The 26,583-nt window shown below is 36.8% G+C and overlaps 1 protein-coding gene across 1 annotated transcript in view; it reads left to right on the top strand.

Annotated features, from left to right (window-relative positions):
* The window catches only part of LOC123778839 (phospholipid-transporting ATPase ABCA3-like), a 144,981-nt gene that overhangs the window by 71,736 nt on the left and 46,662 nt on the right, over positions 1-26,583 (top strand). Inside the window, exons 19-22 of the mRNA XM_087865578.1 lie at positions 1,300-1,549; positions 1,741-1,945; positions 13,528-13,744; positions 18,095-18,265. Of these exons, the coding sequence (XP_087721704.1) occupies positions 1,300-1,549; positions 1,741-1,945; positions 13,528-13,744; positions 18,095-18,265 (843 nt within the window). The remainder of the gene's footprint in view (positions 1-1,299; positions 1,550-1,740; positions 1,946-13,527; positions 13,745-18,094; positions 18,266-26,583) is intronic.

The following is a 26,583-nucleotide window of genomic DNA, read 5'->3' as shown; positions in this document are numbered from 1 at the left end:
CCTGTCTACTCTTCATTTGTGTCCAACCTGCTATTTCTTAATTGTAATTGGTGGAGTTGTTTTTTTTTTTCAATTCTAACATCAATGTTTAATATTTCCTGTGGACTCCAGTTCTCTGGTAAATATTCTGTCTCTAATATCTACTTTATATGTGGATCTATGTCTATTATCTGTGCTTTTTCTTGGTTCTGTTTTTTGCTATACCTACTAATTTTTATTTATTTATTTATTTTTTGATGTAATGTTCCATGATTCATTACTTGCGTATAACACCCAATGCACCATGCAATACATGCCCTCCTTAATATCCATCACAGGCCTATCCCAATCCCCCACCCCCCTCCCCTCTGAAGCCCTCAGTTTGTTTTCCAGAGTCCATAGTTTTTGATATTGTGTATGAAAATTATATAGACTCTACTTGAGATTATCTTCTCCAGAGGAGGTTTAATTTAACTCCTGAAAGGCAGTGAGATTAAGGGAAGATCTACATCCAATCAGGGATTTCAGTGATTTGAGACTGAATTGAAATTTTTATAAGACCTGATTTATATCTTACTCGTACTCTTAGGGTATAGCCCTTCAGGAGCCCCACCAAAAGCTTAAAGATTTACCAATGCATTCCATCACTTATAAATCTAACATGCCTTAAAGGAAAGGCGGTATGGAATGTTTGGCATAATTTAGTGCATTTTCATTCCTTCTAGGGGCTTATCCCCCAAATGTTGATTGCTTTTTTAGATATCTAATACCCTCAAAGAGGTGATTTCTTATTAGTTTAATCCAGTTTTTTTTTTATTTTCACAGAGGAAGGTTTTTTCCTGCTTTAAGCAATAAAATCTATAAGTGGAAATATTTATGGATCTCTTTAAGATAGATTAGGGGTGCCTGGGTGACTCAGTCAGTTAAACATCTGCCTTTGGCTCAGGTCATGATCCGAGGGTCCTGGGCAGGAAGCCTGCTTTTCTTCCTCTCCTCCCCGTTTGTGCTCTCTCTTGCTATCTCTGTCTCTCTCTCTCAAATAAATAAATAAAATATTTAAAAACAAAAGATAAAATCTATACCGTGTTGCCTGTGTTTTCTCAGTGAAGTAGGAATCTAGGTCACGGCTCTGAAGTAAGAGAGCTTGGAATTTAATGATAGAATAGAGTGCTTAAGAAGAATGTCAAATGTTTGAAATAATCATTATAAGAAACTTGAAAGGGATGAGAGCCAAGTAAAATTATTTGTTCCTTTTCCCAACATACATTGTAGATGGCTTCCTTTGTGGATAAACTGATCAATGTTATTTCCTCATCCTAGGTGACCTACTGAAATACTTAATGGAAAATGAAGATTGTATTCACTTATGCATTGTTGCATTTTCCATTGAGGTGAAGACAAATAAAATAATTCTTACTGGTCTTTTCAACAATCAAGCATATCATTCACCATCTCTGACCCTGGCAATATTAGACAACATTCTTCTCATGACAATTGCTGGCTCTAATGCTTCCATAACAGTCTTCAATAAACCTCAGCCACACTCTGAAGTTAAAAAACGAAGTGAAACGTATGTTATTCTTTTTATTAAAATTTGGTATTTTTTAAAGATTTATTTATTTATTTGAGAGAGAGAGAGAAAGAGTGAGCAAAAGCAGGATATGATTACATTTACATGATTAAAAATAGCTATTGATGGAAATTTATATTTTCTGTTGTATTAATTTCCTGATATATCTACTTTTGTTCCTTCTTCTGTAGATTATCAGATGGATTCCAGGTGGCCTTAAATATACATTTTGGCATGGCCCTTTTAATCAGTGGCTTTTGTCTCCTGACAGTGACTGAACGAGTCACTAAGGCAAAACACATCCAATTTTTGAGTGGGGTTTATGTCCCTGTGTACTGGCTTTCTGCTCTACTGTGGGATTTCATCATCTTCTTCATTACCTGCTGCTTACTACTGGTAAGTGTTAGATACAGTTTGTTGAGGGCTCATTTTCCCTCGTACCCCCTGGAGAATTCCTGTTTTCTAATTCTATAACTCAAAATGTAACTATATTTGGAAATAGGGCCTTCAAAGTGGTGGTTAAGTTAAAATGAAGTAGGGTAGGCCCTAATCCATTCTGACTGGTATGCTTTTTAGGAAGAGGATATTAGAACATACAAAAAGATACAAAGAGTATACATGCACATAGTAATGACCATGTGAGGACATAGCCAAAAGGTGGACATTTCAAGCCAAAGAGAGAGACCTTAGAAAAACCAACCCTAAGAGAAGATGGCGGCAGGATAGGAGGATGCTAGGCTCATCTGCTCCCAAAAATAAAACTAGATAGCTATCAAATAATTCTAAATACTCCAAAAATCAACCTGAAGACTGACAGAACAAATTCTACAACTAAAGGAAGAGAAGAAGCCACAACATAGAAGGTACAAGTATGGAGACTTGGTTTAGGGGAGAAACAGATCACTGGTGCTGTGGAGGGGAGGGAGCTGTGGTCACAGAGAAGGGTGAGAGAGAGGAGAGCATAAGGGAATGCACGAGGAGAATATTTCCCCAAAGACACTGCTGGGAAAATGAGACGGGATGATTTTTGGGAGTTCTTGCAACCATCAGGGTTTAAAGCCTGGAGTTTTAAAGGTCAGCAGGTTTGACTAGGATAGAGCCCTGAAGGCACTATGCTGCTCCTGGAAAGAAGGCGGGCAAACAATCCAGAGGCAGAAAGCATGGAAACAGTGATCCAAAAAACACCTGGGACACACAGCGGGGAGACTATTTGCTTTTCTCAGAGTGCTTCCCTTAGAGGCAGCATTCATAGAGGACACCTCTCTGGGAGACAAAGGAGCTGGCTGGTACTATTTCACCCCCCTGCCCCTCATCACAAATACACAACCACATTCAGGAAACAGTGCAGCATCTACACAGACTGCCTAACTTGCTTACAGTAAGTCCCATATTTCTGTGCTGTGGTGGAACTGCCCTTCTTGGTCAAGCATGTCTCAGTCCCAGTGCAGTGGGACCCTTCCTCAGAAGACCCTTGACCATGCCACATCTCCCAGCGAAAGAGTTCTGCTGGGCTTCAGTTCTAGTGGAAGTAGTATCCGGTCTCATTTAATAAGTAGACTAAAGCACACCTAGTTAAAACTATCCACATTGTGGCCAAGGACAAAATACTACCCACTGCAGACAAGGAGAGCTTCTGCAGACAACTGACCTAAAGGATAGAGCAAGCAATACACAATAGCAGAGCACACACAGCACACACCAGAGACACTGAAGTGCCGGGCTCTGGACACTACATGATCTCTTCTTCATAAAGCCATTTACTATCAGGAGCAAGAAACATAACTGGATTTTCTAACACAAAGAGGAATGCAATTACTTAGACAAAATGCCAAAATGGAGGAATTCATCCCAAATGAAAGAACAAAGTAAGAGATCATAGCAAGATACCTAAGTGAAACACATATAAGTAATATGCCTGATGGAGAATTTAAAGCAACAATTGACTTGGTTAGATTTTAGTTCTTTTATTTCTCCAGAAAGCAATTCTCTAGTGTCTTCTATGCTTTTTTCAAGCCCAACTAGTATCTTTATAATCATTATTCTGAACTCTAGTTCCGACATCTTACTAATGTCCATATTGATTAGGTCCCTGGCAGTCAGTACTGCCTCTTGTTCTCTCTTTTGAGGTGAGTTTTTCCATCTTGTCATTCTGTCCATAGAAGGATACATGAACCAGAGAGCAAAATACTAAAATGGCAACAACAATCACAGAGAAATATACACTAAACAAATCAGAAGAGACCCAAAACTGGGGGGGTGGGGAAAGAGAGAGAGACAGGTGAGCAGAATAGAGCAATACACTGGATTCTGTGTGTATTTTGGTCTGTTTTTTAGAAAACTAGATCCCAAAATTATAAAGAAAGAAAAACTTATATATGTACAAAAATAAAATTAAATACAATGAAAGGATAGAATGTAACTGTAAAAATGGAAATTAAAAGACAAGAAAAAAACAAAAGAGAAAGAAAAATAACAGCAACAACAACAACAAAAAGGGCTATAAGGAAAAAAAGGGCTATAAACAGACAGGTGAACAGAACAGAGCAATATGCTATCTCCTGAGTGTATTTTGGTCCGTTTGTTAGAGGAAATTACATCTCAAAATTGTAAAGAAAGAAAAACTTATATATACAAAAATAAAATTAAATACATTGAAAGGACAGAATGTAACTGTAAAGATGAAAATTTAGAAAGACTTTAACAAAACAAAACAAAAAAAGAGGAAATGATCAGGTGGGTGAATAGAACAGAGCCATACACTAGATTTTGGGTGTATTTTGGTCTGGTAGAAGAAACTGCATCCCAAAATGTTAAAGAAAGAAAAACTTATGTATATACAAAAATAAGATTAAATACAATGAAAGGATAGAATGTGACTATAAAAATGAAAATTAAAAAAGGGTTCTTTAAAAAGGAGTTGATAAAATGAGAAATTGGTTGAAAAAGGAAAGAAGAATTTCTAAAAAAGAAAATTAAAAAAATTAAAGTTGAAAGACTAAAGAATCATGGGGGAAAAGCCATGAGTTCTATGTGCCGTATTCCCCTAGCGCTGGAGTTTTGTAGTTCTCGTTGATTGGTAAACTTGGTGTTGGCTGGATGTATTTGCTGATCTTCTGGGGGGAGGGACCTGTTGCATTGATTCTCAAATGTCTTTGCACCAGGCAAAATTGCACCGCCCTCGCCAGGGGGCCAGGCTAAGTAATCTACTCTGGTTTGCTCTATGTGGCTTTTGTTCCCTGAAGGCTTTCCTTGCAGCTTTAGAGGATGAGAATGAAAATGGTGGCCTCTAAATCTCTGGCCCTGCGGAGATCTACAGTGCCTGGATGGGTGAAGCCTGATTTGTATATGCCTACCTGGATGAGACTAATTGAGCTGCAGTAAGAATCTGGCTGAGTTCAGCCAAGAAAATTCAGAGGAGGCCCAGCGTTCCAGGCACTCCTGTCTCCCTGGTCTCCATTGGAATCCATGCCCACCCATCCTGTGACTGAGCATTTGTAGCTCAGGCACACGACACCATTTCGAATCTCCAAACCCTACAGATTCCTGTGGTGGGCTCCCATGCCACTCCTCCCAGGGGAGAAAGGGATCTTCCCAGTTCTGCCAATTTTTGGGCCCCTGCTCAAAGAGCAGTGGCCCGACTGTGCTGCGGCTCAGTTTATGGCCACCCTGAGCTGAGAGCCCACTCCTTGCCTCAGTCTTTGCAGCTGGCTTCCCCGCTCTGATACCTGGGAACTCTGTCAAGCTCAGGCAGCCCCAGTCTTCCTGTGACCCCAGGGATCCTGAGACCGTACTGTCCCAGCGAGTGTTCCACGCCCTGCTTAGGCACTGGAGTGACATCCCTCACCAGAGCAGACTTCTTTTTTTTCTTTTTTTTTTTTTTAATTTTTATTATGTTAGTCACCATACAGTACATCCTTAGTTTTTGATGTAGTGTTCCATGATTCTTGTTTGCAGATAATACCCAGTGCTCCATGCAATATGTGCCCTCCTTAATACCCATCACTGGGCTAGCCCATTCCCCTCAGCCCCTCCCCTCTGAAACCCTCAGTTTGTTTCCCAGAGTCCATAGTCTCTTGTGGTTCATTCGCACTTCTGTTTACCACCCCCCCCTTCATTATTCCCAGAGCAGACTTCTAAATATTCCGATTTTGTGCTCTGCTGCTCTATCACTTCCTGGTAGTGGCTGACCGAGGCTCCTTCCCCGCACAGTCTATCTTCCCGTATATCGCCTCAGATTCACTTCTCTGTATATCTTACCTTCCAGAAAGTGGTCATTTTTCTGTTCATAGAGTTGCTGCTATTCTATTCTTTGATCTCTTGTTGAGTTCACAGGTGTTCAGAATGGTTTGATAGCTGTCTGGCTGAGTTCTTGGACCAGATGAAAATTAAGGTCTCCTACTCCTCTGTGATCTTGAGATAGAATAAAAAATGGAGACTCTAACTGCTAGGATAAATGAGGCAGAAGAGAGAATTAGTGATATAAAAGACCAAACGATGGAGAATAAAGAAGCTGAGAAAAAGGAAGATGAACACCTACTGGATCACAAGGGGAAAATTTGAGAAATAAGTGATACCATAAAGCGAAACAACATTAGAATAATTGGGATTCCAGAAGAAAGGGAAAGAGAGAGGGGGCAGAAGGTATATGGAAGAAATTATAGCAGAGAACATCCCTAATCTGGGGAAGGAAACAGACATCAAAATGCGGGAGGCACAGAGAAGCCCCCCTCAAAATCAATAAAAATAGGTCAACACCCTGACATATAATAGTGAAACAAATCTCAGAGACAAAGAGAAAATCCTGAAAGTGCCTTGGGACAAGAGGTCTGTAACCTACAAGGGTAAAAACATTAGATTGGCAGCAGACCTATCCATGGAAACCTGGCAGTCCAGAAAGGACTGGCATGACATATTCAGGGTGCTAAATGAGAAAAATATGCAGCCAAGAATACTTTATCCAGCTAGGCTTCTCATTGAAAATAGGAGTGATAAAAAAACTTCCAGGACAAACAGAAACCAAAAGAATTTGTGATCACCAAACCAGCCCTACAAGAAATATTGAAAGCAGTAGTTTAAGCAAAGAGAGAGCCCAAAAGTAGCAGACAAAAAGGAACAAAGACAATATACAGTATAGTCACTTTACAGGGAATAAAATGGCACTAAATTCATGTCTTTCAGTAGTTACCCTGAATGTAAATGGCTGAATGCCCCCAATCAAAAGACACAGGGTATCAGATTGGATAAAAAAGCAAGACCCATTGATATGTTGTCTGCAAGAGACTCATTTTAGACCCAAAGACACCTCCAGATTTAAAATGAGGGGATGCAAAACCATTTATCATACTAATGGACATCAAAAGAAAGCTGGAGTGGCAATCCTTTTATGAGACAAATTAGATTTTAAACCAAAGGCTGTAATAAGAAATGAGGAAGGACACTATATCATAATTAAAGGGTTAATGGAAGAAGATCTAACAATTGTAAATATTTATGCCCCTAACATGGGAGCAGCCAATTATATAAGCCAATTAATAACAAAATCAAAGAAACACATCAATAATAATAATACAATAATAGTAGGGGACTTTAATACCCCCCCACACACTGCAATGGATGGATCATCTAAACAGAAGATCAAGAAGGAAATAAGGACTTTGAATGACACACTGGACTAGATGGACTTCACAGATATATTCAGAGCATTCCATCCCAAAGCAACAGAATACACATTCTTCCCAAGTGCACATGGAACATTCTCCAGAACAGATCACATCCTGGGTCACAAATCAGGTCTCAACCAGTACCAAAAGACTGGGATCATTCCTTGCATATTTTCATACCACAATGCTTTGAAACTAGAACTCAATCACAAGAGGAAATTTGGAAAGAACTCAACTACATGAAGGCTAAAGAGCATCCTACTAAAGAATGAATGGTCCCCTTTCTCCACATCCTCTCCAGCAATTGTTTCTTGCCTTGTCAATTTTTGCCATTCTAACTGGTGTAAGGTGGTATCTTAGTGTGGTTTTGATTTGAATTTCCCTGATGGCTAATGATTTTGAACATTTTTTCATGTGTCTGTTAGCCATTTGTATGTCATCATTGGAAAATGTCTGTTCATATCTTCTGCCCATTTTATGATTTGTTTATTTGTTTCTCGTGTATTGAGAGGATGTGGAGAAAGGGGATCCCTCCTACATTGTTGGTGGGAATGTGAGTTGGTACAGCCACTCTGGAAAACAGTGTGGAGGTCCCTTAAAAAGTTAAAAATGGAGCTACCCTATGACCCAGCCATTGCACTACTGGGTATTTACCCCAAAGATACAGACGTAGTGAAGAGAAGGGCCATATGCACCCCAATGTTCATAGCAGCATTGTCCAACAATAGCCAAATCATGGAAGGAACCGAGATGCCCTTCAACAGATGACTGGATTAAGAAGTTGTGGCCCATCTATACAATGGAATATTACTCCTCTATCAGAAAGAACGAGTTCTCAACATTTGCTGCAACATGGACGGCACTGTAGGAGATAATGCTAAGTGAAATAAGTCAAGCAGAGAAAGACAATTATCATATGATTTCTCTCATCTATGGAACATAGGAACTAGGAAGATCTGTAGGGGAAGAAAGGGATAAAGAATAGGGGGGTAATCAGAAGGGGGAATGAAACATGAGAGACTATGGACTCTGAGAAACAAACTGAGGGCTTCAGAGGGGAGGGTGGTGGGGGAATGGGATAGAGTGGTGATGGGTAGTAAGGAAGGCACGTATTGCATGGTGCACTGGGTGTTATATGCAACTAAGGAATCATGGAACTTTACATCAGAAACCAGGGATGTACTGTATGGTGACTAACATAATATAATAAAAAAACATTAAAATAAAAAAAAATTTTAAAAATGCCTTTACAAAAAAAAAAAAGGAAGAATGAATGGGTCAACCAGGAAATTAAAGAAGAATTATAAAAATTCATGGAAACAAATGAAAATAAAAACACAACTATTCAAAACCTTTGGGATACAGCAAAGGTGGTCCTAAGAGGGAAGTGTATAACACTACAAACCTTTCTTAAGAACAAGAAAGTTCTCAAATACACAACCTAACCTTATACCCAAAGGAGCTGGAGAAATAACAGCAAATAAAGCATAAACTGAGCAGGAAAGAGAAATAATAAAGATTAGAGCAGAAATCAATTAAATAGGAACCAAAAGAACAGTAGAACAGAGAAATGAAACTAGGAACTGTTTCTTTGAAATAATAAGATCGATAAACCCTTAGCCAGACTTATCAAAAAGAAAAGGGAAAGGACCTAATTAAATAAAATCATGAATGAAGGAGGAGAAATCACAACCAACACCAAAGAAATTATAAGAAAACAATTATAAGAACATATTATGAGGAATTATATGCCAACAAATTAGGCAATCTGGAAGAAATAGATGCATTCCTAGAGACCTAAAACTACCAAAACTGAACCAGGAAGAAATAGAAAACCTGAACAGACCCATATCCAGCTAGGAAATTGAAGCAGTAATCAAAAATCTCCCAATGAATAAGAGCCCAGGGACAGATGCCTTCCCAGGGAAATTCTACCAAGCAGTTAAAGAAGAATTAATACATGTTCTCCCAAAGCTGTTTCAAAAAATAGAAATGGAAGGAAAACTTCTGAACTCTTTTTATGAGGCCAGCATTACCTTGATCCCTAAACCAGATAAAGACCACACCAGAAAGGAGAATTACAGACCAATATCCCTGATGAACATGGATGCAAAAATTCTCCCCAAGATACTAGCCAATAGGATCCAACACTACATTAAAAAGATTATGACCAATTGGGATTTATTCCTGGGCTGCCAGGGTGATTCCACATCTGCAAATCAATCAATGTGATAGATCACATAAATAAAAGAAAGGAGAAGAACCATAAGATCTTCTCAATAGATACAGAAAAAGCATTTGACAAAGTCCAGCATCCTTTCTTGATTAATACTCTTCACAGTGTAGGGATAGAGGGTACATACCTCAATATCCTAAAAGCCATCTATGAAAAACCCACAGAGAATATCATTCTCATTGGGGAAAAACTGAGAGCTTCTTCCCTAAGATCGGGAACAGAGCAGGATGCCCACTCTCACCACTGCTGTTCAACATAGTACTAGAAGTCCTAGCCTCAGCAATCAGACAACAAAAAGAAATAAAAGGCATCCAAGTCAGCAAAGAAAAAGTCAAACTCTCACTCTTTGCAGATGACATGATACTCTATGAGGAAAACCCAAAAGACTCCACCCCAAAATTGCTAGAACTCATGCAGGAATTCAGTAAAGTGGCAGGATATAAAATCAATGCACAGAAATTAGTTGCATTTCTATACACCAACAATGAGACAGAATAAAGAGAAATTAAGGAGTCAATCCCATTTACAATTGCACCAAAAACCATAAAATACCTAGGAATAAATCTAACGAAAGAGGCAAAGGATCTGTACCCAAAAAACTATAGGACAATCATGAAAGAAATTGAGGAAGACACAGAGCAGTGGAAAAATGTTCCATGCTCATGGATTGGAAGAACAAATATTGTTAAAATGTCTATGCTACCTAGAGCAATCTACACATTCAATGCAATCCCTATCAAAATACCATCAACTGTTTTCACAGAGCTGGAACAAATAATCCTAAAATTTGCAAAGAACCAGAAAAGACCCCGAATAGCCAAAGAAATGTTGAAAATGAAAACCAAAGCTGGTGACATCACAATTTTGGACTTCAAGCTTTATGACAAAGCTGTAATCATCAAGACAGTATGGTACTGGCACAAAAACAGACATGTAGACCAATGGAACAGAATAGAGAACCCAGAAATCGACCTTCAACTCTATGGTCAACTAATCTTTGACAAAGGAAAGAATAGCCAAGGGAAAAAAGACAGTCTCTTCAATAGTGTTGGGAAATTGGACAGCCACATGCAGAAGAATGAACCTGGACCATTTCCTTATACCATACACAAAAATAGACTCAAAATCAATGGAAGACCTAAATGTGACAGGAATCCATCAAAATCCTAGAGGAGAACATAGGCAGCAACCTCTATGACCGCAGCCACAGCAAATTCTTGTTAGACGTGTCTCCAAAGGCAAGGGAAACAGGTAAAAATGAAATACTGGGACTTCATCAAGGTAAAAAGCTTTTGCACAGCCAAGGAAACAGTCAACAAAACCAAAAGACAACCAACATAATGGGAGAAGATATTTACAAATGGCATATCAGATAAAGGGCTAGTATCCAAAATACATGAAGAACTTATCAAACTCAACACCCAAAGAACAAATAATCTGATCAAGAAATGGGCAGAAGACATGAACAGACATTTCTGCAAAAAAAGACATCCAAATGGCCAACAGACACATGAAAAAGTGCTCAACATCACTCGGCATCAGGGAAATACAAATCAAAACCACAATGAGATACCACCTCACTCCAGTCAGAATGGCTAAAATTAACAAATCAGAAAATGACAGATGTTGGTGAGGAGGTGGAGAAAAGGGAACCCTCCTACACTGTTGGTGGGAATGCAAGCCAGTACAGCCACTCTGGAAAACAGTATGGAAGTTCCTCAAAAAGTTGAAACTAGAGCTACCCTATGACCCAGCAATTGGACTACTGGGTATTTACCCCAAAGATACAAATGTAGTGACCCAAAGGGGCACCTGCACCCCAATGTTTATAGCAGCAATGTCCACAAGAGCCAAACTATGGAAAGAGCCCAGATGTACGTCGACAGATGAATGGATATAAGAAGAGGTGAGATCGATAGATAGACAGACAGATACACACACACACACACACACACACACACACACACACACACACACACTGGAATATTATGCAGCCATCAAAAAAAGAAAACTTGCCATTTGCAACAATGGGGATGGAACTAGAGGGTATTATGCTAAGTTAAATAAGTCAGTCAATTATCATATGATCTCACTGATATGTGGAATTTAAGAAACAAGGCAGAGGATCATAGGGGAAGAGAGGAAAAAATGAAACAAGATGAAACCAGAGATGGAGACAAACCATAAGAGACTCTTAATCTTAGGAAACAAACTGAGGGTTGCTGGACGGGAGAGGGGTGGGGGAATGGGGTAACTGGTGATGGACATTGGGGTGGGTATGTGTTGTAATGACCACTGGGTACTATATATGACTGATGAATCACAGACCTGTATCGCTGAAACAATACATAATTAATTAACTGAATTTAAATATAAATAAATAAATAAATAAATAAATAAATAAATAAATAAATAAATAAAATGCAGACCCACGCTACAAGTGCATGTTATTAAATGACATATCTGTGTAACTGACAATATTGTAATATATATTGTGAATATGACCGATCCATTAGATAAAGAATCCATATGTGTGAAAATGTTTTAAATAACAAAACAAAAAGTTTGTGCTTTAAATAAAACAATCACTAAAAAATAATTAAATTTAAAAAATTAAAAAACGATTACTAATACCATAAAAAAATAAAGCAACAATCGTAAGGATACTCACTGGGCTTGTGAAGAGAATGTAAGACATTAGGGAGATCTTTACCACGGAAATAAAAGAGTTAAAAAAGAATCCATCAGAAATGAAGAATGCAATAACTGAGATTGGGAACAGGTTTGATGCAATGAAGAGTGGGCTGGAAGAAGCAGAGGATGAATTAGTGATATAGAAGACAAAATAATGGAAAATAGAAAAGCTGAACAAAAGAGAGAAAAAAGAATTATGGAACATGAAAATAGACTTAGGTAACTCAGTGACTCCATCAAACTTTATAGTATTTGTTTCCAGAGTCCCAGAAGAAGAAGAGAGAGAATAGGGGGCAGAAAATTTATGTGAGGAATTAATAGCTGAAACTTTCCCTTATCTGGGGAAGGAAACAGACATCCAAATCCAGGAGGCACAGAGAACACCCATCAAGATCAACAAAAGCAGGCCAATAAGATGTATTGTAATTAAATTTGGAAGGCACGTATTGCATGGTGTACTGGGTGTTATACGTGACTAGTGAATCATGGAACTTTACATCAAAAACCAGGGATGTACTGTATGGTGACTAACATAATTTAAAAAATTATTATAAAAAATAAAAATAAATTTGCAAAATAGAGTGATAAGAAAAAATCTTAAAAACAACAAGACAAAAGAAGTCCTTAACATACAAGGGAAAACCCATAAGGCTAGCAGATCTTTCAACAGAAAGAAAAAATCTCCAGAAACAACAGAATAACAAAATAGCAATAAATACATATCTATCAATAATTAAGCTCCAGAGTTGCTTGGGTGGTTGTGATGGGAGTGGAGGAGTAGGATAGGGAGTAGGAGACCTGGTTCAAAGGTATGATAGGTAAGGTATAACCAGAGATAAAAATCTTTAGAGAAATAGGCTCTTGAGAAATAATCCTTCTGGGAAAGGTGAGAGTTAGCCTTATTGGGGGAAAGTATACTGACTTTGTTAATTAAAAAAACATTTCAGGGGTGCATGGGTGGCGCAGTCATTAAGCATCTGCCTTCGGCTCAGGGAGTGATCCCAGAGTCCTGGGATCGAGCCCCACATCAGGCTCCTCCTCTAGGAGCCTGCTTCTTCCTCTCCCACTTCCCCCTTGCTTGTGTTCCCTCTCTTGCTGGCTGTCTTTGTCAAATAAATAAATAAAATCTTAAAAAAAAAAAAAAACATTTCAGGTAGAAAAAAATAAAGGGAATTATGGTTCTGCTCATTGAACTATCTGGTGAAGAAGAGGTAAAAGTATCTTCATGCTCCTAGTTTGAAGTAGTTTTAGAGGCTAATTGATTTAATGAATGAATACTTCCGTGCTAAATAGCGATAGGACTTGCTATCTCCTGTAAACATTCTGGCTTGCATTATTTTTTACTTGCCCTTCACCTTGCCCTTATCTCTATGCCCTCTGTGTTTCAGGGAGCATTCAAATTCTGCCAGTTGGATATTTACATCATGGATTACCATTTTCTGGACACAATGCTGATCTTCACGCTATATGGCTGGTCTGCCATTCCCCTCATGTACCTGCTGAGCTTCTTGTTTACTAGAAGTACTTCTGCCTACATCAAACTTGTCCTATTCAACTACCTTTCAGGCATTTTCAGTCTCCTCATAGATGCCACACTTCAATTCGGTAAGGATAAGGGCTTCACAAAGTTTCTCTTAACCCAGAAGTCACCAGTAAATAAATAAATAGGAATGGACTAAGGACATTAGTAGACGATTAAGTTCTAAGTTTTGGGAAAATCCTGTACTTGATGTAAGTCCATAAAATTATTTTTGAGTGCCTATGATATTCTGGGTGCTGTGTTAGGTAGAGCGGGGATCCTCATGCTGAACTGATAGGGCTGAATGTGACCTACAAGACCTTTGACAAGGTTCCTCCACTGTATCCCCACCTCTGGTAATTCCATCACATGACTTAAGGAATCTGTTTTGCAACAGTTATGGGAAATTTTAGGAACACTTGTCCAGAAACTCATTTGTCACAGAGAGAGGGAGAATACAAAAAAGCAGCTTTCTTTTTAGAAGGGTGGCCTCAGAAAGTTAGAATAAATTCTATCTCAACTATATGAGGCCATTGTTATCTTTAAAAGTGTTCCCTCTTGATGTTATGGCAATTTGTAATGAGGTGAAGAGAGGGAAGAGTGGAGGGGAATCCTGAGTTCTTGGGAGAGGCTGACAGTTTTGTTCAAGGAAGGTTTTATGGTGTGGCTTTTCTTCCCTAATTCAATGACAAGGCACAAGATTGTGAGCACCCTGAGAAGATTTTCCAAGAAGAAAATCTCTGTATGCATCTAACATACATATAATTATTTAAGCCAGTTTTCCTTCCTTCCAGGAATGGTTTCTGCAGTATTCTTGAATTTGTATTTCCTCATTTTCCTTCTTGGATTTTGAGATTTGGGAAGATCATCACTAAAATGGCCATTGTTGTAAATGGCGTTGTTGATTCACCCTCTAATGTGCATTTCAGTTGGCCTCAGCACTTTCCCACATCCCTTTCCTCCCCTTCTGTTGTTGCTGCCCAAACACTGGCTCCTGCCTTTTCCCTTCGCCCTTCACAGGTCACAAAAAAAATAATAATAATAATGTGTAATTTGAGAATGAGTATTTCACATGCATAAGACTTATGCATGATGCAGATGAAAAAACTTGTTAACAGCTATGCCTTAGCACTCATTCTTTCAAAGGATACCCAAATTATGGAAAGCAAATGTTTGTATATGTCTGCACACTTGTCCAAAGAGTACTACTTTGTGACATAAGGAAGAATCACCTGACAGCATTTGAGTCTGTGAGCCCTAATCTAAAAGGAAGTGATCATTTAAGGGACGAGAGAGACATAGTTGTTTCAGAGTAAGAATAGGAATAAATTACTGTTTTAGAAAGTTTTTGAAAGACTTTTTTAGGAGGACTACGTTGCAAAGAGTAATGCAGAGTAGGATGAGAACAAAAAGGAAGCCAGTAGATTTGGCAATTAGAAAATCAAAGGAGACTTCCACTTTTGAGCAGCAGAACAAACACTATGATACTCTGCCAAAAATAATGAACTGAGAAGAAAGTATGGAATTAGCAGAGGCCAACAATAAAATGAAAGCAAGTGTCCTTGAAGGTAAGCAAGCATCAAAGGTAGTTTTGACTTGAGGTTATTGACAGCATCTATTGACCTTAATTTTCCATTTTATAAGTTGTGAGGAACGTAGAAGTCAGAATAAAAAGCATAAAGGTACAACAAAGGTTTAATATCTTCCTATTTAAAATTAGAAGTTCAAAGGGCTATGTCCTTGTTATAAGGGTGAACAAAACTAATGCCACAATAGGACACAGAAAAAAAATTTGTATGGGTTGAATTTGGCACTGAAATGAGGAATAATAATTTCCCTTTGGAATTTGTAAACACATGCAACTATTCATACTGGCTTGTGTCCTGAAATCATAGAACCTATGTAAGCTAAAAAATAATAATAATAATAACCTGATAATTTATTTTAAATAATTTCAGTTGGTTGTGCTCTCAGGTGAATGGCAAAGGGATACATAGTTTCTCGACTTCAAAGTATTCCCATAGTTAAATTTGCTAGAGAACTTGAGATCAAATAAAAGAACAAAGAAAGAAAAAGGAGGAAAAAAACAAGGTCTTAAGAGCAAGTGCTAGCAGAAACCACAAATTGTAGAATCAGAATCAGACCTGCAAAATTAAGATTTGGGGATTTTTAGAATGATATAAAATATGTATGTTTAAAATATTTAAATTACAACAGAGTCTTAGAAATATGTGAAAATATTACTCAACCATCAGAAAGAACGATTACCCAACATTTGCAGCAACATGGACGGGACTGGAGGAGATTATGCTAAGTGAAATAAGTCAAGCAGGGAAAGACAATTATCATATGGTTTCACTCATTTATGGAACATAAGAAACAGCAGGAAGATTGGTAGGAGAAGGAAAGGAAGAATGAAGGGGGGGTAAACAGAAGGGGGAATGAACCATGAGAGACTATGGACTCTGAGAAACAAACTGAGGGCTTCAGAGGGAATGGGGGTGGGGGATTGGGATAGGCCAGTGATGCGTATTCAGGAGGACACATATTCCATGGAGCACTGGGTGTTATACGCAAATAATGAATCATGGACCACTACATCAAAAACTAAAAACTATTAATCACTATGGTGATTAACATAGCATAATAAAAATTATTATTAAAAAAATAAAAATTAAAAAGTAAAATACTTTAAGGAAAAAAAGAAATATGAGCAAATAATAGAATATAAATAATAGAACATATAATAAATAATAGAACAGGTATCCGTGTATGTTATATATGTATACAATATAAATACATATGTTTAAATTATTAATATGTATAATGTGTATTTAATATGCATAAATATGTGTGTTTAATATATTTAACTTGTAATAGAGTGTCTCGGGAATATAAGCAAATAATGGAATATATAAAATAGAATATATAATAAATAATAGAACATAATACATATATATGCATATGGTACATATGTCCATGTATGTTATATACATGTATTATATATACATACATATATATACACACACAAACACACAGAGAACAAGCAGATTTGAAATAGATCCAAATAGAATCCTGAGAAATGTTAAGATTTAATAATAATTTAAATTAAGAACTCAATAGGTAGAAGTATCGCCATACAGATGGTTATTGTTTTTTATCCATTCCATCACCCTATGTCTTTTGATTGGAGCATTTAGCCCATTTACATTCAAAATAATTATTGAAAGATACATATTTATTGCCATTTTATTACTTGCTTTGTGGTTGCTTCTGAAGTTTTTCTCTGATCTTTTCTTTCATGTTTTGCTGATTTTCTTTACATTTAGAGTTCTTTCTGTTCATTCTTTACATATTTATTAGTGGTTTTCAATTTGTGGTTACCATTAGGTTTGTATATAACCTGTCCTGCATATAGTAGTCTATATTAAGTTGATGGTCATTTAAGTTTGAACCCATTCTTCTCTCCTCTCCTCCCCATGTTTTAGGTATATATTATTATATTTTATATCCTTTTTTGTGAAATTAAATACAATTTAAGATTTAGCTCCATAGCCACACTAGCCACATTTCAAGTGCTCAGTAGCCAGATATGTGTATTGGTGCAGCTATAGAGTTATTCCATATTCATAAAAAGATAGTGGTGGTATATATTGTGCCATTTTGGGCATCTGTTCAATTGGCCAGTATCCTGAATTTTTCAATCTGGATCAATTATTTGTCTCTTTATCAGTTTAAAATCTACACTGGACAGAATCACCATGGCTTGGACGCTTGAAGTTTCACTTCTTGCCATCTCTCTTTGGCCAAAGTGTCTTATATGAAATTTCTGTTTAGACTAGCCTTTTACCTTCTTTCTAAAAAACTGAATTGATGATCAGAATTCCATAATTTCAGTTCGTAAATTAAGCATGTTCTTATGTCCAGGGATTTAGTCTCTAATAATTGTTTGTATTAAATGCATTCTTGAGAGAGACAGTAGTTATCTATCAGCTGGTTCCCTTGAAGATTTCTCTACTCTCAAACACATCATAATTTCCTTATCTGTTCCCTACTGTTGAATTCTAGGCTATATCTCCAACTTCTGCTTTACTCCCTTATTTGATCAATTAGGATTAGAAATATAAAAATAGTAGTGGTTTTCTATCCATATCAGGTGCCAGGAAGTCTTATCACGTGGACACCCACTTCACTTTTTTTTTTTTCACTTCACTTTTTTTTTTTTCACTTTTCAGAACTCTGCAATTACCAACACAAAGTATGTCACTGGATGTCAATTGGAGCAAACTTATTGGGAAGTAATTAGTGTTCTTCAAATATAATAATCTGTTTTTTTTTTAAATTCCCTGAGCTTGGTTTGACCATCCTTGGGGGATTTGTTGTCCTGGGGATAGTTCATTTCCTATAATGAAATCTAATCTTATCATCTCTTTTAGAAGTTCAACATAAGATGTCAAGAACCACCAGAGCCTTCATACTTGATTCGTTACTGTTGTTTCCCAATTACAACCTTGCAAAGTGTATCAGTGACTATTTTACTTTCTACCAGATAAAGAAATGGTGCTCTGGAAATAAGCCTCCTACCTACATAAATTGTAGTAAAGAAAGTAAGTATTATTAACCTTAAGCATGTAACTGCCAGTAATTTTTTTTATAATATTTTTTATTATATTATGTTAGTCACCATTCAGTACATCCTTAGTTTTTGATGTAAATTCCATGATTCATTGGTTGCGTATAACACCCAGTGCACCATGCAATATGCGCCCTCCTTAATACCCATCTCCAGGCTATCCCAGTTCCCCACCCCCCACCCCTCTGAAGCCCTCAGTTTGTTTCCCAGAGTCCACAGTCTCTCATGGTTCATTCCCCCTTCTGTTACCTCCCCTTCATTCTTCCCTTCCTTCTCCTACCAATCTTCCTGCTGTTTCTTATGTTCCATAAATGAGTGAAACCATATGATAATTGTCTTTCTCTGCTTGACTTATTTCACTTAGCATAATCTCCTCCAGTCCCGTCCATGTTGCTGCAAATGTTGGGTAATCGTTCTTTCTGATGGCTGAGTAATATTCCATTGTATATATGGACCATTTTTCCAGCAAAAAATGGGTTAATTGGGGAATGGCTGAAAATTGCAATACAGGACAAGCAAATTACAGCAAACAATAGGCAAGTCTCACCAACGTTATTTTAGCGAGGAACATTATTTAGGAGGAGGGAGAAAGTTGTGAGGAACTGTTTGAAAAAAAGTCCATTGGAGAGAAGTAAGAGTTCAGGGTGACGACTGTTTCTCATTGGCTGAGTTGCAGGGGTAGTCGATTTCTTATTGGAGATGCAATGAACATTTTTGTTGTTGTTGTTAGGACCTGTAGTCGATGATTCTTTCCTGTTGAGGATTCTTCTTTTCGATTTATAATTGACAATTCTTGTCATTAACAAGTGGTAGGGTGTGAGAGTTCCCCCTACTGGCCTCCTGACTCCACTTTAGTGAGGCTTCCCTTTATTAATTTTCACAGTATTCTTGGGGTCCCTCAGCCTAAGATATTAGTCTCAGGCTTAGCCCATGAGACATGTGGGGAATCAGCCCTTATTTCAAAGGAGAGAGTCAGGACACATGTTCAGTACATAAGTCATTTTGTAAGACTAGGGGAAAACATTTGTAAATATAATAAAACCTCAAAAGCAAAGCCAAAGTAAGTTTAAAGTAGTTGTCAGACATAAAAATAAGAGCTACTAATAATCAACTACCTAGTAATTGTATACATTTTTTTAAATCTTCACAACCTCAAGTTCTCAGTTTTTATATTCATTTTCGAGGAAGATGATGTGCCAGCTTTTATGGTCCCGAACTGGGATTCACAGCTTATGTTTCTTCATTGTATAATGCATTTCATCTTTGGAAAAGAACCTCCAGGGGAAGAATTTGTATGATACTTACTTTTATTATCTCCCACCACCTGCACCACTCATAATCACCCACACTCGCCTGCCCACAACTTATTCGAAGGAATGGGTGAATCCATTCTCCAGTGTTTAATATAGTATCTGCATATAGAGGAACTCAACTGTTTTGTTTTTTTGGTTTTTTTAGATAAATAAGTAAAGGTCAGGATGTGGTAATTTGGGTGATAAAGAGCCAGATAATAGAGAAAAGAGCCAGAAAGGAAAGTAAGAGAAAGGCGAACAGTATTGCAGATTTGTTGAAAAGGGTAAACATTCATTTTAAATTTAAAAATCCTCATGGTGGCACTGTATTATTGATTAGATTATTTTGAAAATATCTTACTTTGGTGGGAGTGGGCAGAGTGAGAAGGAATACTTAGTAAGCCAGACCTTACCCAGAATTATAGTTGATGACCTCAGAGGGAAGCTCAGTGTTCAGAACTATAAACTGTATGACAATAAATTTTAGGGGATGAGGTGAAGTGAAAAAAATGGAAGAGAAACATTTCAGGTAAAATAGAGTGATGTGGAAAGTCAGGTATTATTGAGTCTCCATAGAAGCAGGGGATATTTTGTACAGCAATGTAGAAGGATTCCAGTTTTTCTACATCCTCTCTAACAATTGTTATTTTCCATTTTTAAAAAATTATATAGCCTTTTAGTTGGTATGAAGTTGTATCACATTATTGTTTCATTTGCATTTCTTTAATGTTACCAGTGATGTTGAACATCTTTTCATGTACCTGTTGTCCGTTTGTATATCTTCTTCATAGAAATGCCTATTCAAAATCTTTGCCCACTTGAAATTGGGTTATTTGTCTGTATGTGTTCTGGAAAGTAGACCCTTTTGAGGTCTATCTTTTCACTTTCTTACTAGTGTCCTTTGATATATGGTAGTGTTTTATTTTGATGAAGTCCAGTTTATCCATTGTTTCTTTGGTTGTTTGTACACTTTATGTGTCAAAGAAATCATTGCTTAATCAGAGGTTACAGAGATTTACCCAATGTGTTCTCCTAAGAGGTTTATAGTTTTAGCTATTATATTCAGATTGTTGATCCTTTTGTAGTTGATTTCTGTATATGGTGTGAGACAGAGTTCCAGCTTGATCCTTCTGCATATGGATATCCAGTTGTTCCAGCACCATTTGTTTAAAAGACTATTCATTTCCCCCATTTAATTAACTTGGCACTCTTGTTGAAACCAGTTGACCTCAGAAATATGGGTTTATTTCTGAACTCTCTACTATATTTCTTTGATCTGTATGTCTGTCCTTGTTTCAGTATCACCCCCATCTTGATTACTTTACCTTTGTAGTAAGTTTTGAAATTGGAACTTGGCTATGTCTTGACATTTATTTTGCAATTCTTTGTACATTTAAGAATAACATTTTTGGGGGACGCCTGGGTGGCTCAGTCAGTTAAGCATCTCCCTTTGACTCAGGTTATGATCCCAGGGTCCTGGGATCCAGTTCCACATTGGGCTCCGGTTTTTCCCTCTGCCTGCCTCTCCCCCTGCTTGTTCTCCCTCCCTCTTTCTCTCTCTCACTTTCTCTCTCTCACAAATGAATAAATAAAATCTTAAAAATAAAAAAATGAATTAAAAAATTTTTTTAAAGAATTACCCTTTTTTAACACACACAAAAAAACAAATCTAGTAGGAGTTTTATTGACATTGCCCTAATTCTGTAGAAAATTTTTGAAAGATTTATTATCTTTACAATTTTGATTTTATAATCTGTGGACTTGGTACATTCCTTTGCTTATTTAGTTCTAGCTATCCATCTATTTACTTAGTTTTTCATTTTTATTTAATACTAATTAGTAGTTATTGCTTTAGAGGTATTATAGATACGTTGTTAGCTTATTCCTACATATCTTTTGATGCTATTATAAATAGTATCACTTTTTGAAATGTCATTTTTATTGTTTCTTGCTGATAGAAATAAAGTTGAAAGAGCTCATTTTTGTATATTGAACATGCTAAATTATATTATTAACTTTAATAATTTATAAGTAGATTATTTCTTATTTTCAATGGGTTACATTCAAAGCACCTGCTAATAAGGACACTATTTTTACTGCTTTATTAAGGACATATAGTTTGAATTTAATCAAAGTGGTAATAGCAGACATCTAGTTTCATCCCAATTTCAGAAAGAACATCTATGTGCCCTATTTTACACAGCTTTTATGAGCCAGAATTGGGATTCAAAGGGATCCTAGTTTCCTGATTAAGGAAGTTTTTTTCTCCCTATTCTGTGTGTAGTAAACTTTTTTAAAAATCATGAGTAACTGTTCAGTTTTACTTAAGCTTCTGGTGAGATGGGCAAATGACTTTTCTTCTTTGTTTTACTGAATTTCATATTCTGTCAAATTACATAACCTGATTTTGTGTAAAAAATTAATAAACTAAATAATTGTGCATGGAGATTATTGATCATATTTCCTTAATAGCAATAGAATTATATAGGGAGAGGAATAGAGTTTGTGTAGAATTGTTTCATTCTACCTAAATTTTCAAAATCATTGGCATAAATTTGTTTATAATATAATAATATAATATATATAATATAATAATATAATAGTATTTTTAACATCTATGAATTCCATAGAACTTATCAGTTTCATTTATGATACTCTGAATTTTTTCCACTTGTATTTTTCCTTGATAAATCTTACCAAAGCTTATCGATTATATTAGTCTTTTCAAAAAACAAGCTTTCACATTTATTGATTCTTCCTATTGCATGTTTGTTTTTTAAATTATTAGTTTATGTTCTTTATTATTTTATTCCATATTTTCCATTTTGGAGGATTAATTTTCTAGCATCATAAGGTGGGTTCTTAAGTCATTTATTGTTAGCCTGTCTTCTTTTCATGATTAGGATGAATCTCAGTGGGGTTTGGAAAGTTTGTATTTTTCTTGCTTAGATTCTCTGAATTCTTGCACCTGTGAGTTGATCTCTCATTACTTTTGTAAAATTCTCATCTTGGGAAGGCACCACTTCCCAGAAGAACAACTTAAAAGACAGAATTATCCCTTGGAAGCTTAATTATGTGTAAAAAGAAGGAAAGTATAGCAATAATGAATGGTAGTACAGAAACAAAAGATTATCAGGGAATCAGAAAACTGTATCAACATTACCACCACACCACCACTACCACCAGCAGAAGGATATATTTTTTTAAGACTTCATTTATTTATTTGTGTGAGAGAGAGTGCACGAGCCGGGGGGGGGGGGGGGGGGGAGGAGTGGAACAGAAGCAAAGGGAGAAGCAGGCTCCCTGCTGAGCAGGGAGCCCAATGAGGGTCTCTGGGGTCATGACCTGAGCCAAAGGCAGCCGCTTAACCGACTGAGCCCCGCAGGCATCCCAGAAGGACATTTACCAAAGAAATTATATTTCACTCTGCCAACAGAAATCCTTTCATAAACTAAGAAACCAAGTAATCAACTCAAACTCATCATCACTTCTCCATAAAATTATTGTTTTGATGGCTCATGAAAATTCACAATTCACAACATATACAGCCAACATTCATACAAAGCTAGTATGGCAAGAAGACAAAAATAAAAATAACACATACAAGGAAATAATCTTTTAAAAACCACAGAGTTAACTTAATTAGAAATATATATATATATAGTGGGCAACATGTGGGGAGCAAATATGGCTAAACATTAACATAGTTGATTCTAGGTGGAAGGGATGGTCTTCATACTACTAGTATTTCAATTTTACTTTATATTTGAACAAAATTTTTAAATGATAACGTGAAGGGAAAACAGGTTCCTGTAGACTACATAGAACATGATACTATTTCTATAATGTTCAAATTAAAAAATTAAAATATTTATTTTTATATATAACATATATTTAATATATATATTTATATGGTCCACTTGTAATTAAATAAAATAGGAGTGAAGAATACAATTCATCATAGTGGTTACCTCTGGAAGGTGTAAAAACTGAAGGAGCATATAAGTATTTTAAAATTATTTGTAAACTCTTTTTTTTTTAAGATTTTATTTATTTATTTGACAGAGAGAGAGACAGCCAGCAAGAGAGGGAATACAAGCAGGGGGAGTGGGAGAGGAAGAAGCAGGCTTCCGGCAGAGGAGCCTGATGTGGGGCTCGATCCCAGAACACCAGGATCACGCCCTGAGCCGAAGGCAGACGCTCAATGACTGAGCCACCCAGGCACCCCTAAAATTATTTGTAAACTCTTAACTTGGAGCCTGGGTCATAGATTCCATTATGATACTATGCTTTAAATCTATACATATGTAGCATATAATCAGTATGAGTCAAGTATTTTAAAAATGTATTTCTAAAGTATGAGGAATGGAAAAGGTAAAATGATACTAGATTTGATGATCTACCCAGAAATCTCAAAGGATCCTCTGAAAAATTATTAAACTTTATAAGAATATCTTGTGGTTGATTAATGTAAAATAAATGCAAACAAACATTCAGTTGCATTTGTATACATAAACTGCAAGCACTTGTAAATTATGATTCTTAAAAATGACAGAGTCCAATGGTATAGTTGGAACAATTTCAGCAACAAAATAAGGTAGTATTGGATTTGTAAATGTATGAGTTGATCATATGAATCTATTTTGATATAAATAAATGACCAAATAAAAAATGATGGATAAAAGAGAAATCTCCCATAGAGTTCCAATCAATTTATGTAGCTATTCAAACCTCAAGGAGGTAGAGGGTAACTTCACTCTCCTTATATGTAGGATGTACATTTTGACTTCCTTCCGTAGAATATTTTAGAGTATGGACAGAGAGGTAAGTGAGTAACTTTACAGCAGAGAAAGCTGACAAACACAACCTCAACCAAGTCACCGAGGTCACACTGGCAGTGTATACCTTTTGTTGTTGTTGTGTTGCAAAATAAAATGTCACTTTAATCTGTGCTCTTCCTCCCAAAAACCCATAATCCCAGTCTAATCAAGAAGAAAAAAAAGAAAAAATCAGATAGATCCTAGCTGAGGGAAGTCCTACAAAATACCTGACCAGTACTCCTCAAAACTGTCAATGTCATAAAAAATAAAGAAAATCTGAGAAACTATCACAGCTAAGGCGAACTTCAGGAAACAGAACTACAAAATGTAATACAGAATTCTGGACTGGTTCACAGCACAAAAGAAGAAGAAGAAGAAGAAGAAGAAGAAGAAGAAGAAGAAGAAGAAGAAGAAGAAGAAGAAGAAGAAGAAGAAGAAGACTACATTTAAAAAAAGGAAACCTGAATAAATCAGACTTTAGTTAAGGGTAATATTTGATATTTGTTAGTGATAATATTTATTCATTATTGTAACATGTACCATACCAATGTATGTTCTTAATAATTAGGGAAAGCACTGCAGAGTATATGGAATTCTCTATACTGTCTTTGTAATTTTTCTGTAAATCTAAAACTATTCTAAAAGACAAACTTTTTTTAAAGGAGGGAGAGTATATAATTTTCTTATAACAGAAATTCTATACTTTTCAACTTTCTTAAGAAAGCTCAAGAAGTATCACTAATGGTCATTTTTACCTTTTTTTATATAATGATTTTTTATTATGTTAGTCACCACACAGTACATCCCCGGTTTCCGATGTAAGGCTCAATGATTCATTAGTTGTGTATAACACCCAGTGCACCATGCAATACGTGCCCTCCCTACTACCCATCACCGGCCTATCCCATTACCCCACCCCCCTCCCCTCTGAGGCCCTCAGTTTGTTTCTCATAGTCCATAGTCTCTCATGTTTCATTCCCCCTTCTGATTACCCCCCTTTCTTTATCCCTTTCTTCCCCTACTGATCATCCTAGTTCTTATGTTCCATAGATGAGAGAAATCATATGATAGTTGTCTTTCTCTGCTTGACTTATTTCACTTAGCATTATCTCCTCCAGTGCCGTCCATGTTGTAGCAAATGTTGAGAACTCGTTCTTTCTGATAGCTGAGTAATATTCCATTGTATATATGGACCACAACTTAATCCAGTCATCTGTTGCAGGGCATCTTGGCTCCTTCCATGATTTAGCTATTGTGGACATTGCTGCAATGAACATTGGGGTGCATATGGCCCTTCTCTTCACTACGTCTCTATCTTTGGGGTAAACACCCAGTAGTGCAATGGCTGGATCATAGGGTAGCTCCATTTTTAACTTTTTAAGGGACCTCCACACTGTTTTCCAGAGTGGCTGTACCAACTTGCATTCCCACCAAAAATGTAGGAGGGATCCCCTTTCTCCACATCCTCTCCAACAATTGTTGTTTCTTGCCTTGTCTATTTTTGCCATTCTAACTGGCGTAAGGTGGTATCTCAGTGTGGTTTTTATTTGAATTTCCTTGATGGTTAATGATTTTGAACATTTTTTCATGTGTCTGTTAGCCATTTGTATGTCTTCATTGGAAAAGTGTCTGTTCATATCTTCTGCCCATTTTTTTATAATGATTTTTTATTATATTATGTTAGTCACCATACAGTACATCCCCGGTTTCCGATGTAAGGCTCGATGATTCATTAGTTGTGTATAACACCCAGTGCACCATGCAATACGTGCCCTCCTTACTACCCATCACCGGCCTATCCCATTCCCCCACCCCCCTCCCCTCTGTGGCCCTCAGTTTGTTTCTCATAGTCCATAGTCTCTCATGTTTCATTCCCCCTTCTGATTACCCCCCTTTCTTTATCCCTTTCTTCCCCTACAGATCATCCTAGTTCTTATGTTCCATAGATGAGAGAAATCATATGATAGTTGTCTTTCTCTGCTTGACTTATTTCACTTAGCATTATCTCCTCCAGTGCCGTCCATGTTGTAGCAAATGTTGAGAACTCGTTCTTTCTGATAGCTGAGTAATATTCCATTGTATATATGGACCACAACTTCTTAATCCAGTCATCTGTTGAAGGGCATCTTGCTCCTTCCACGATTTAGCTATTGTGGACATTGCTGCTATGAACATTGGGG

Source organism: Ursus americanus, chromosome 2 (genome assembly GCF_024610735.1).
Source record: "Ursus americanus isolate L20-20 chromosome 2, mUrsAme1.1.p, whole genome shotgun sequence".
Taxonomy (NCBI): Eukaryota; Metazoa; Chordata; class Mammalia; order Carnivora; family Ursidae; genus Ursus; species Ursus americanus.
The sequence above is the reverse complement of the archived record's forward strand: the minus strand, read 5'-3'. Positions and strand labels throughout refer to the sequence as shown.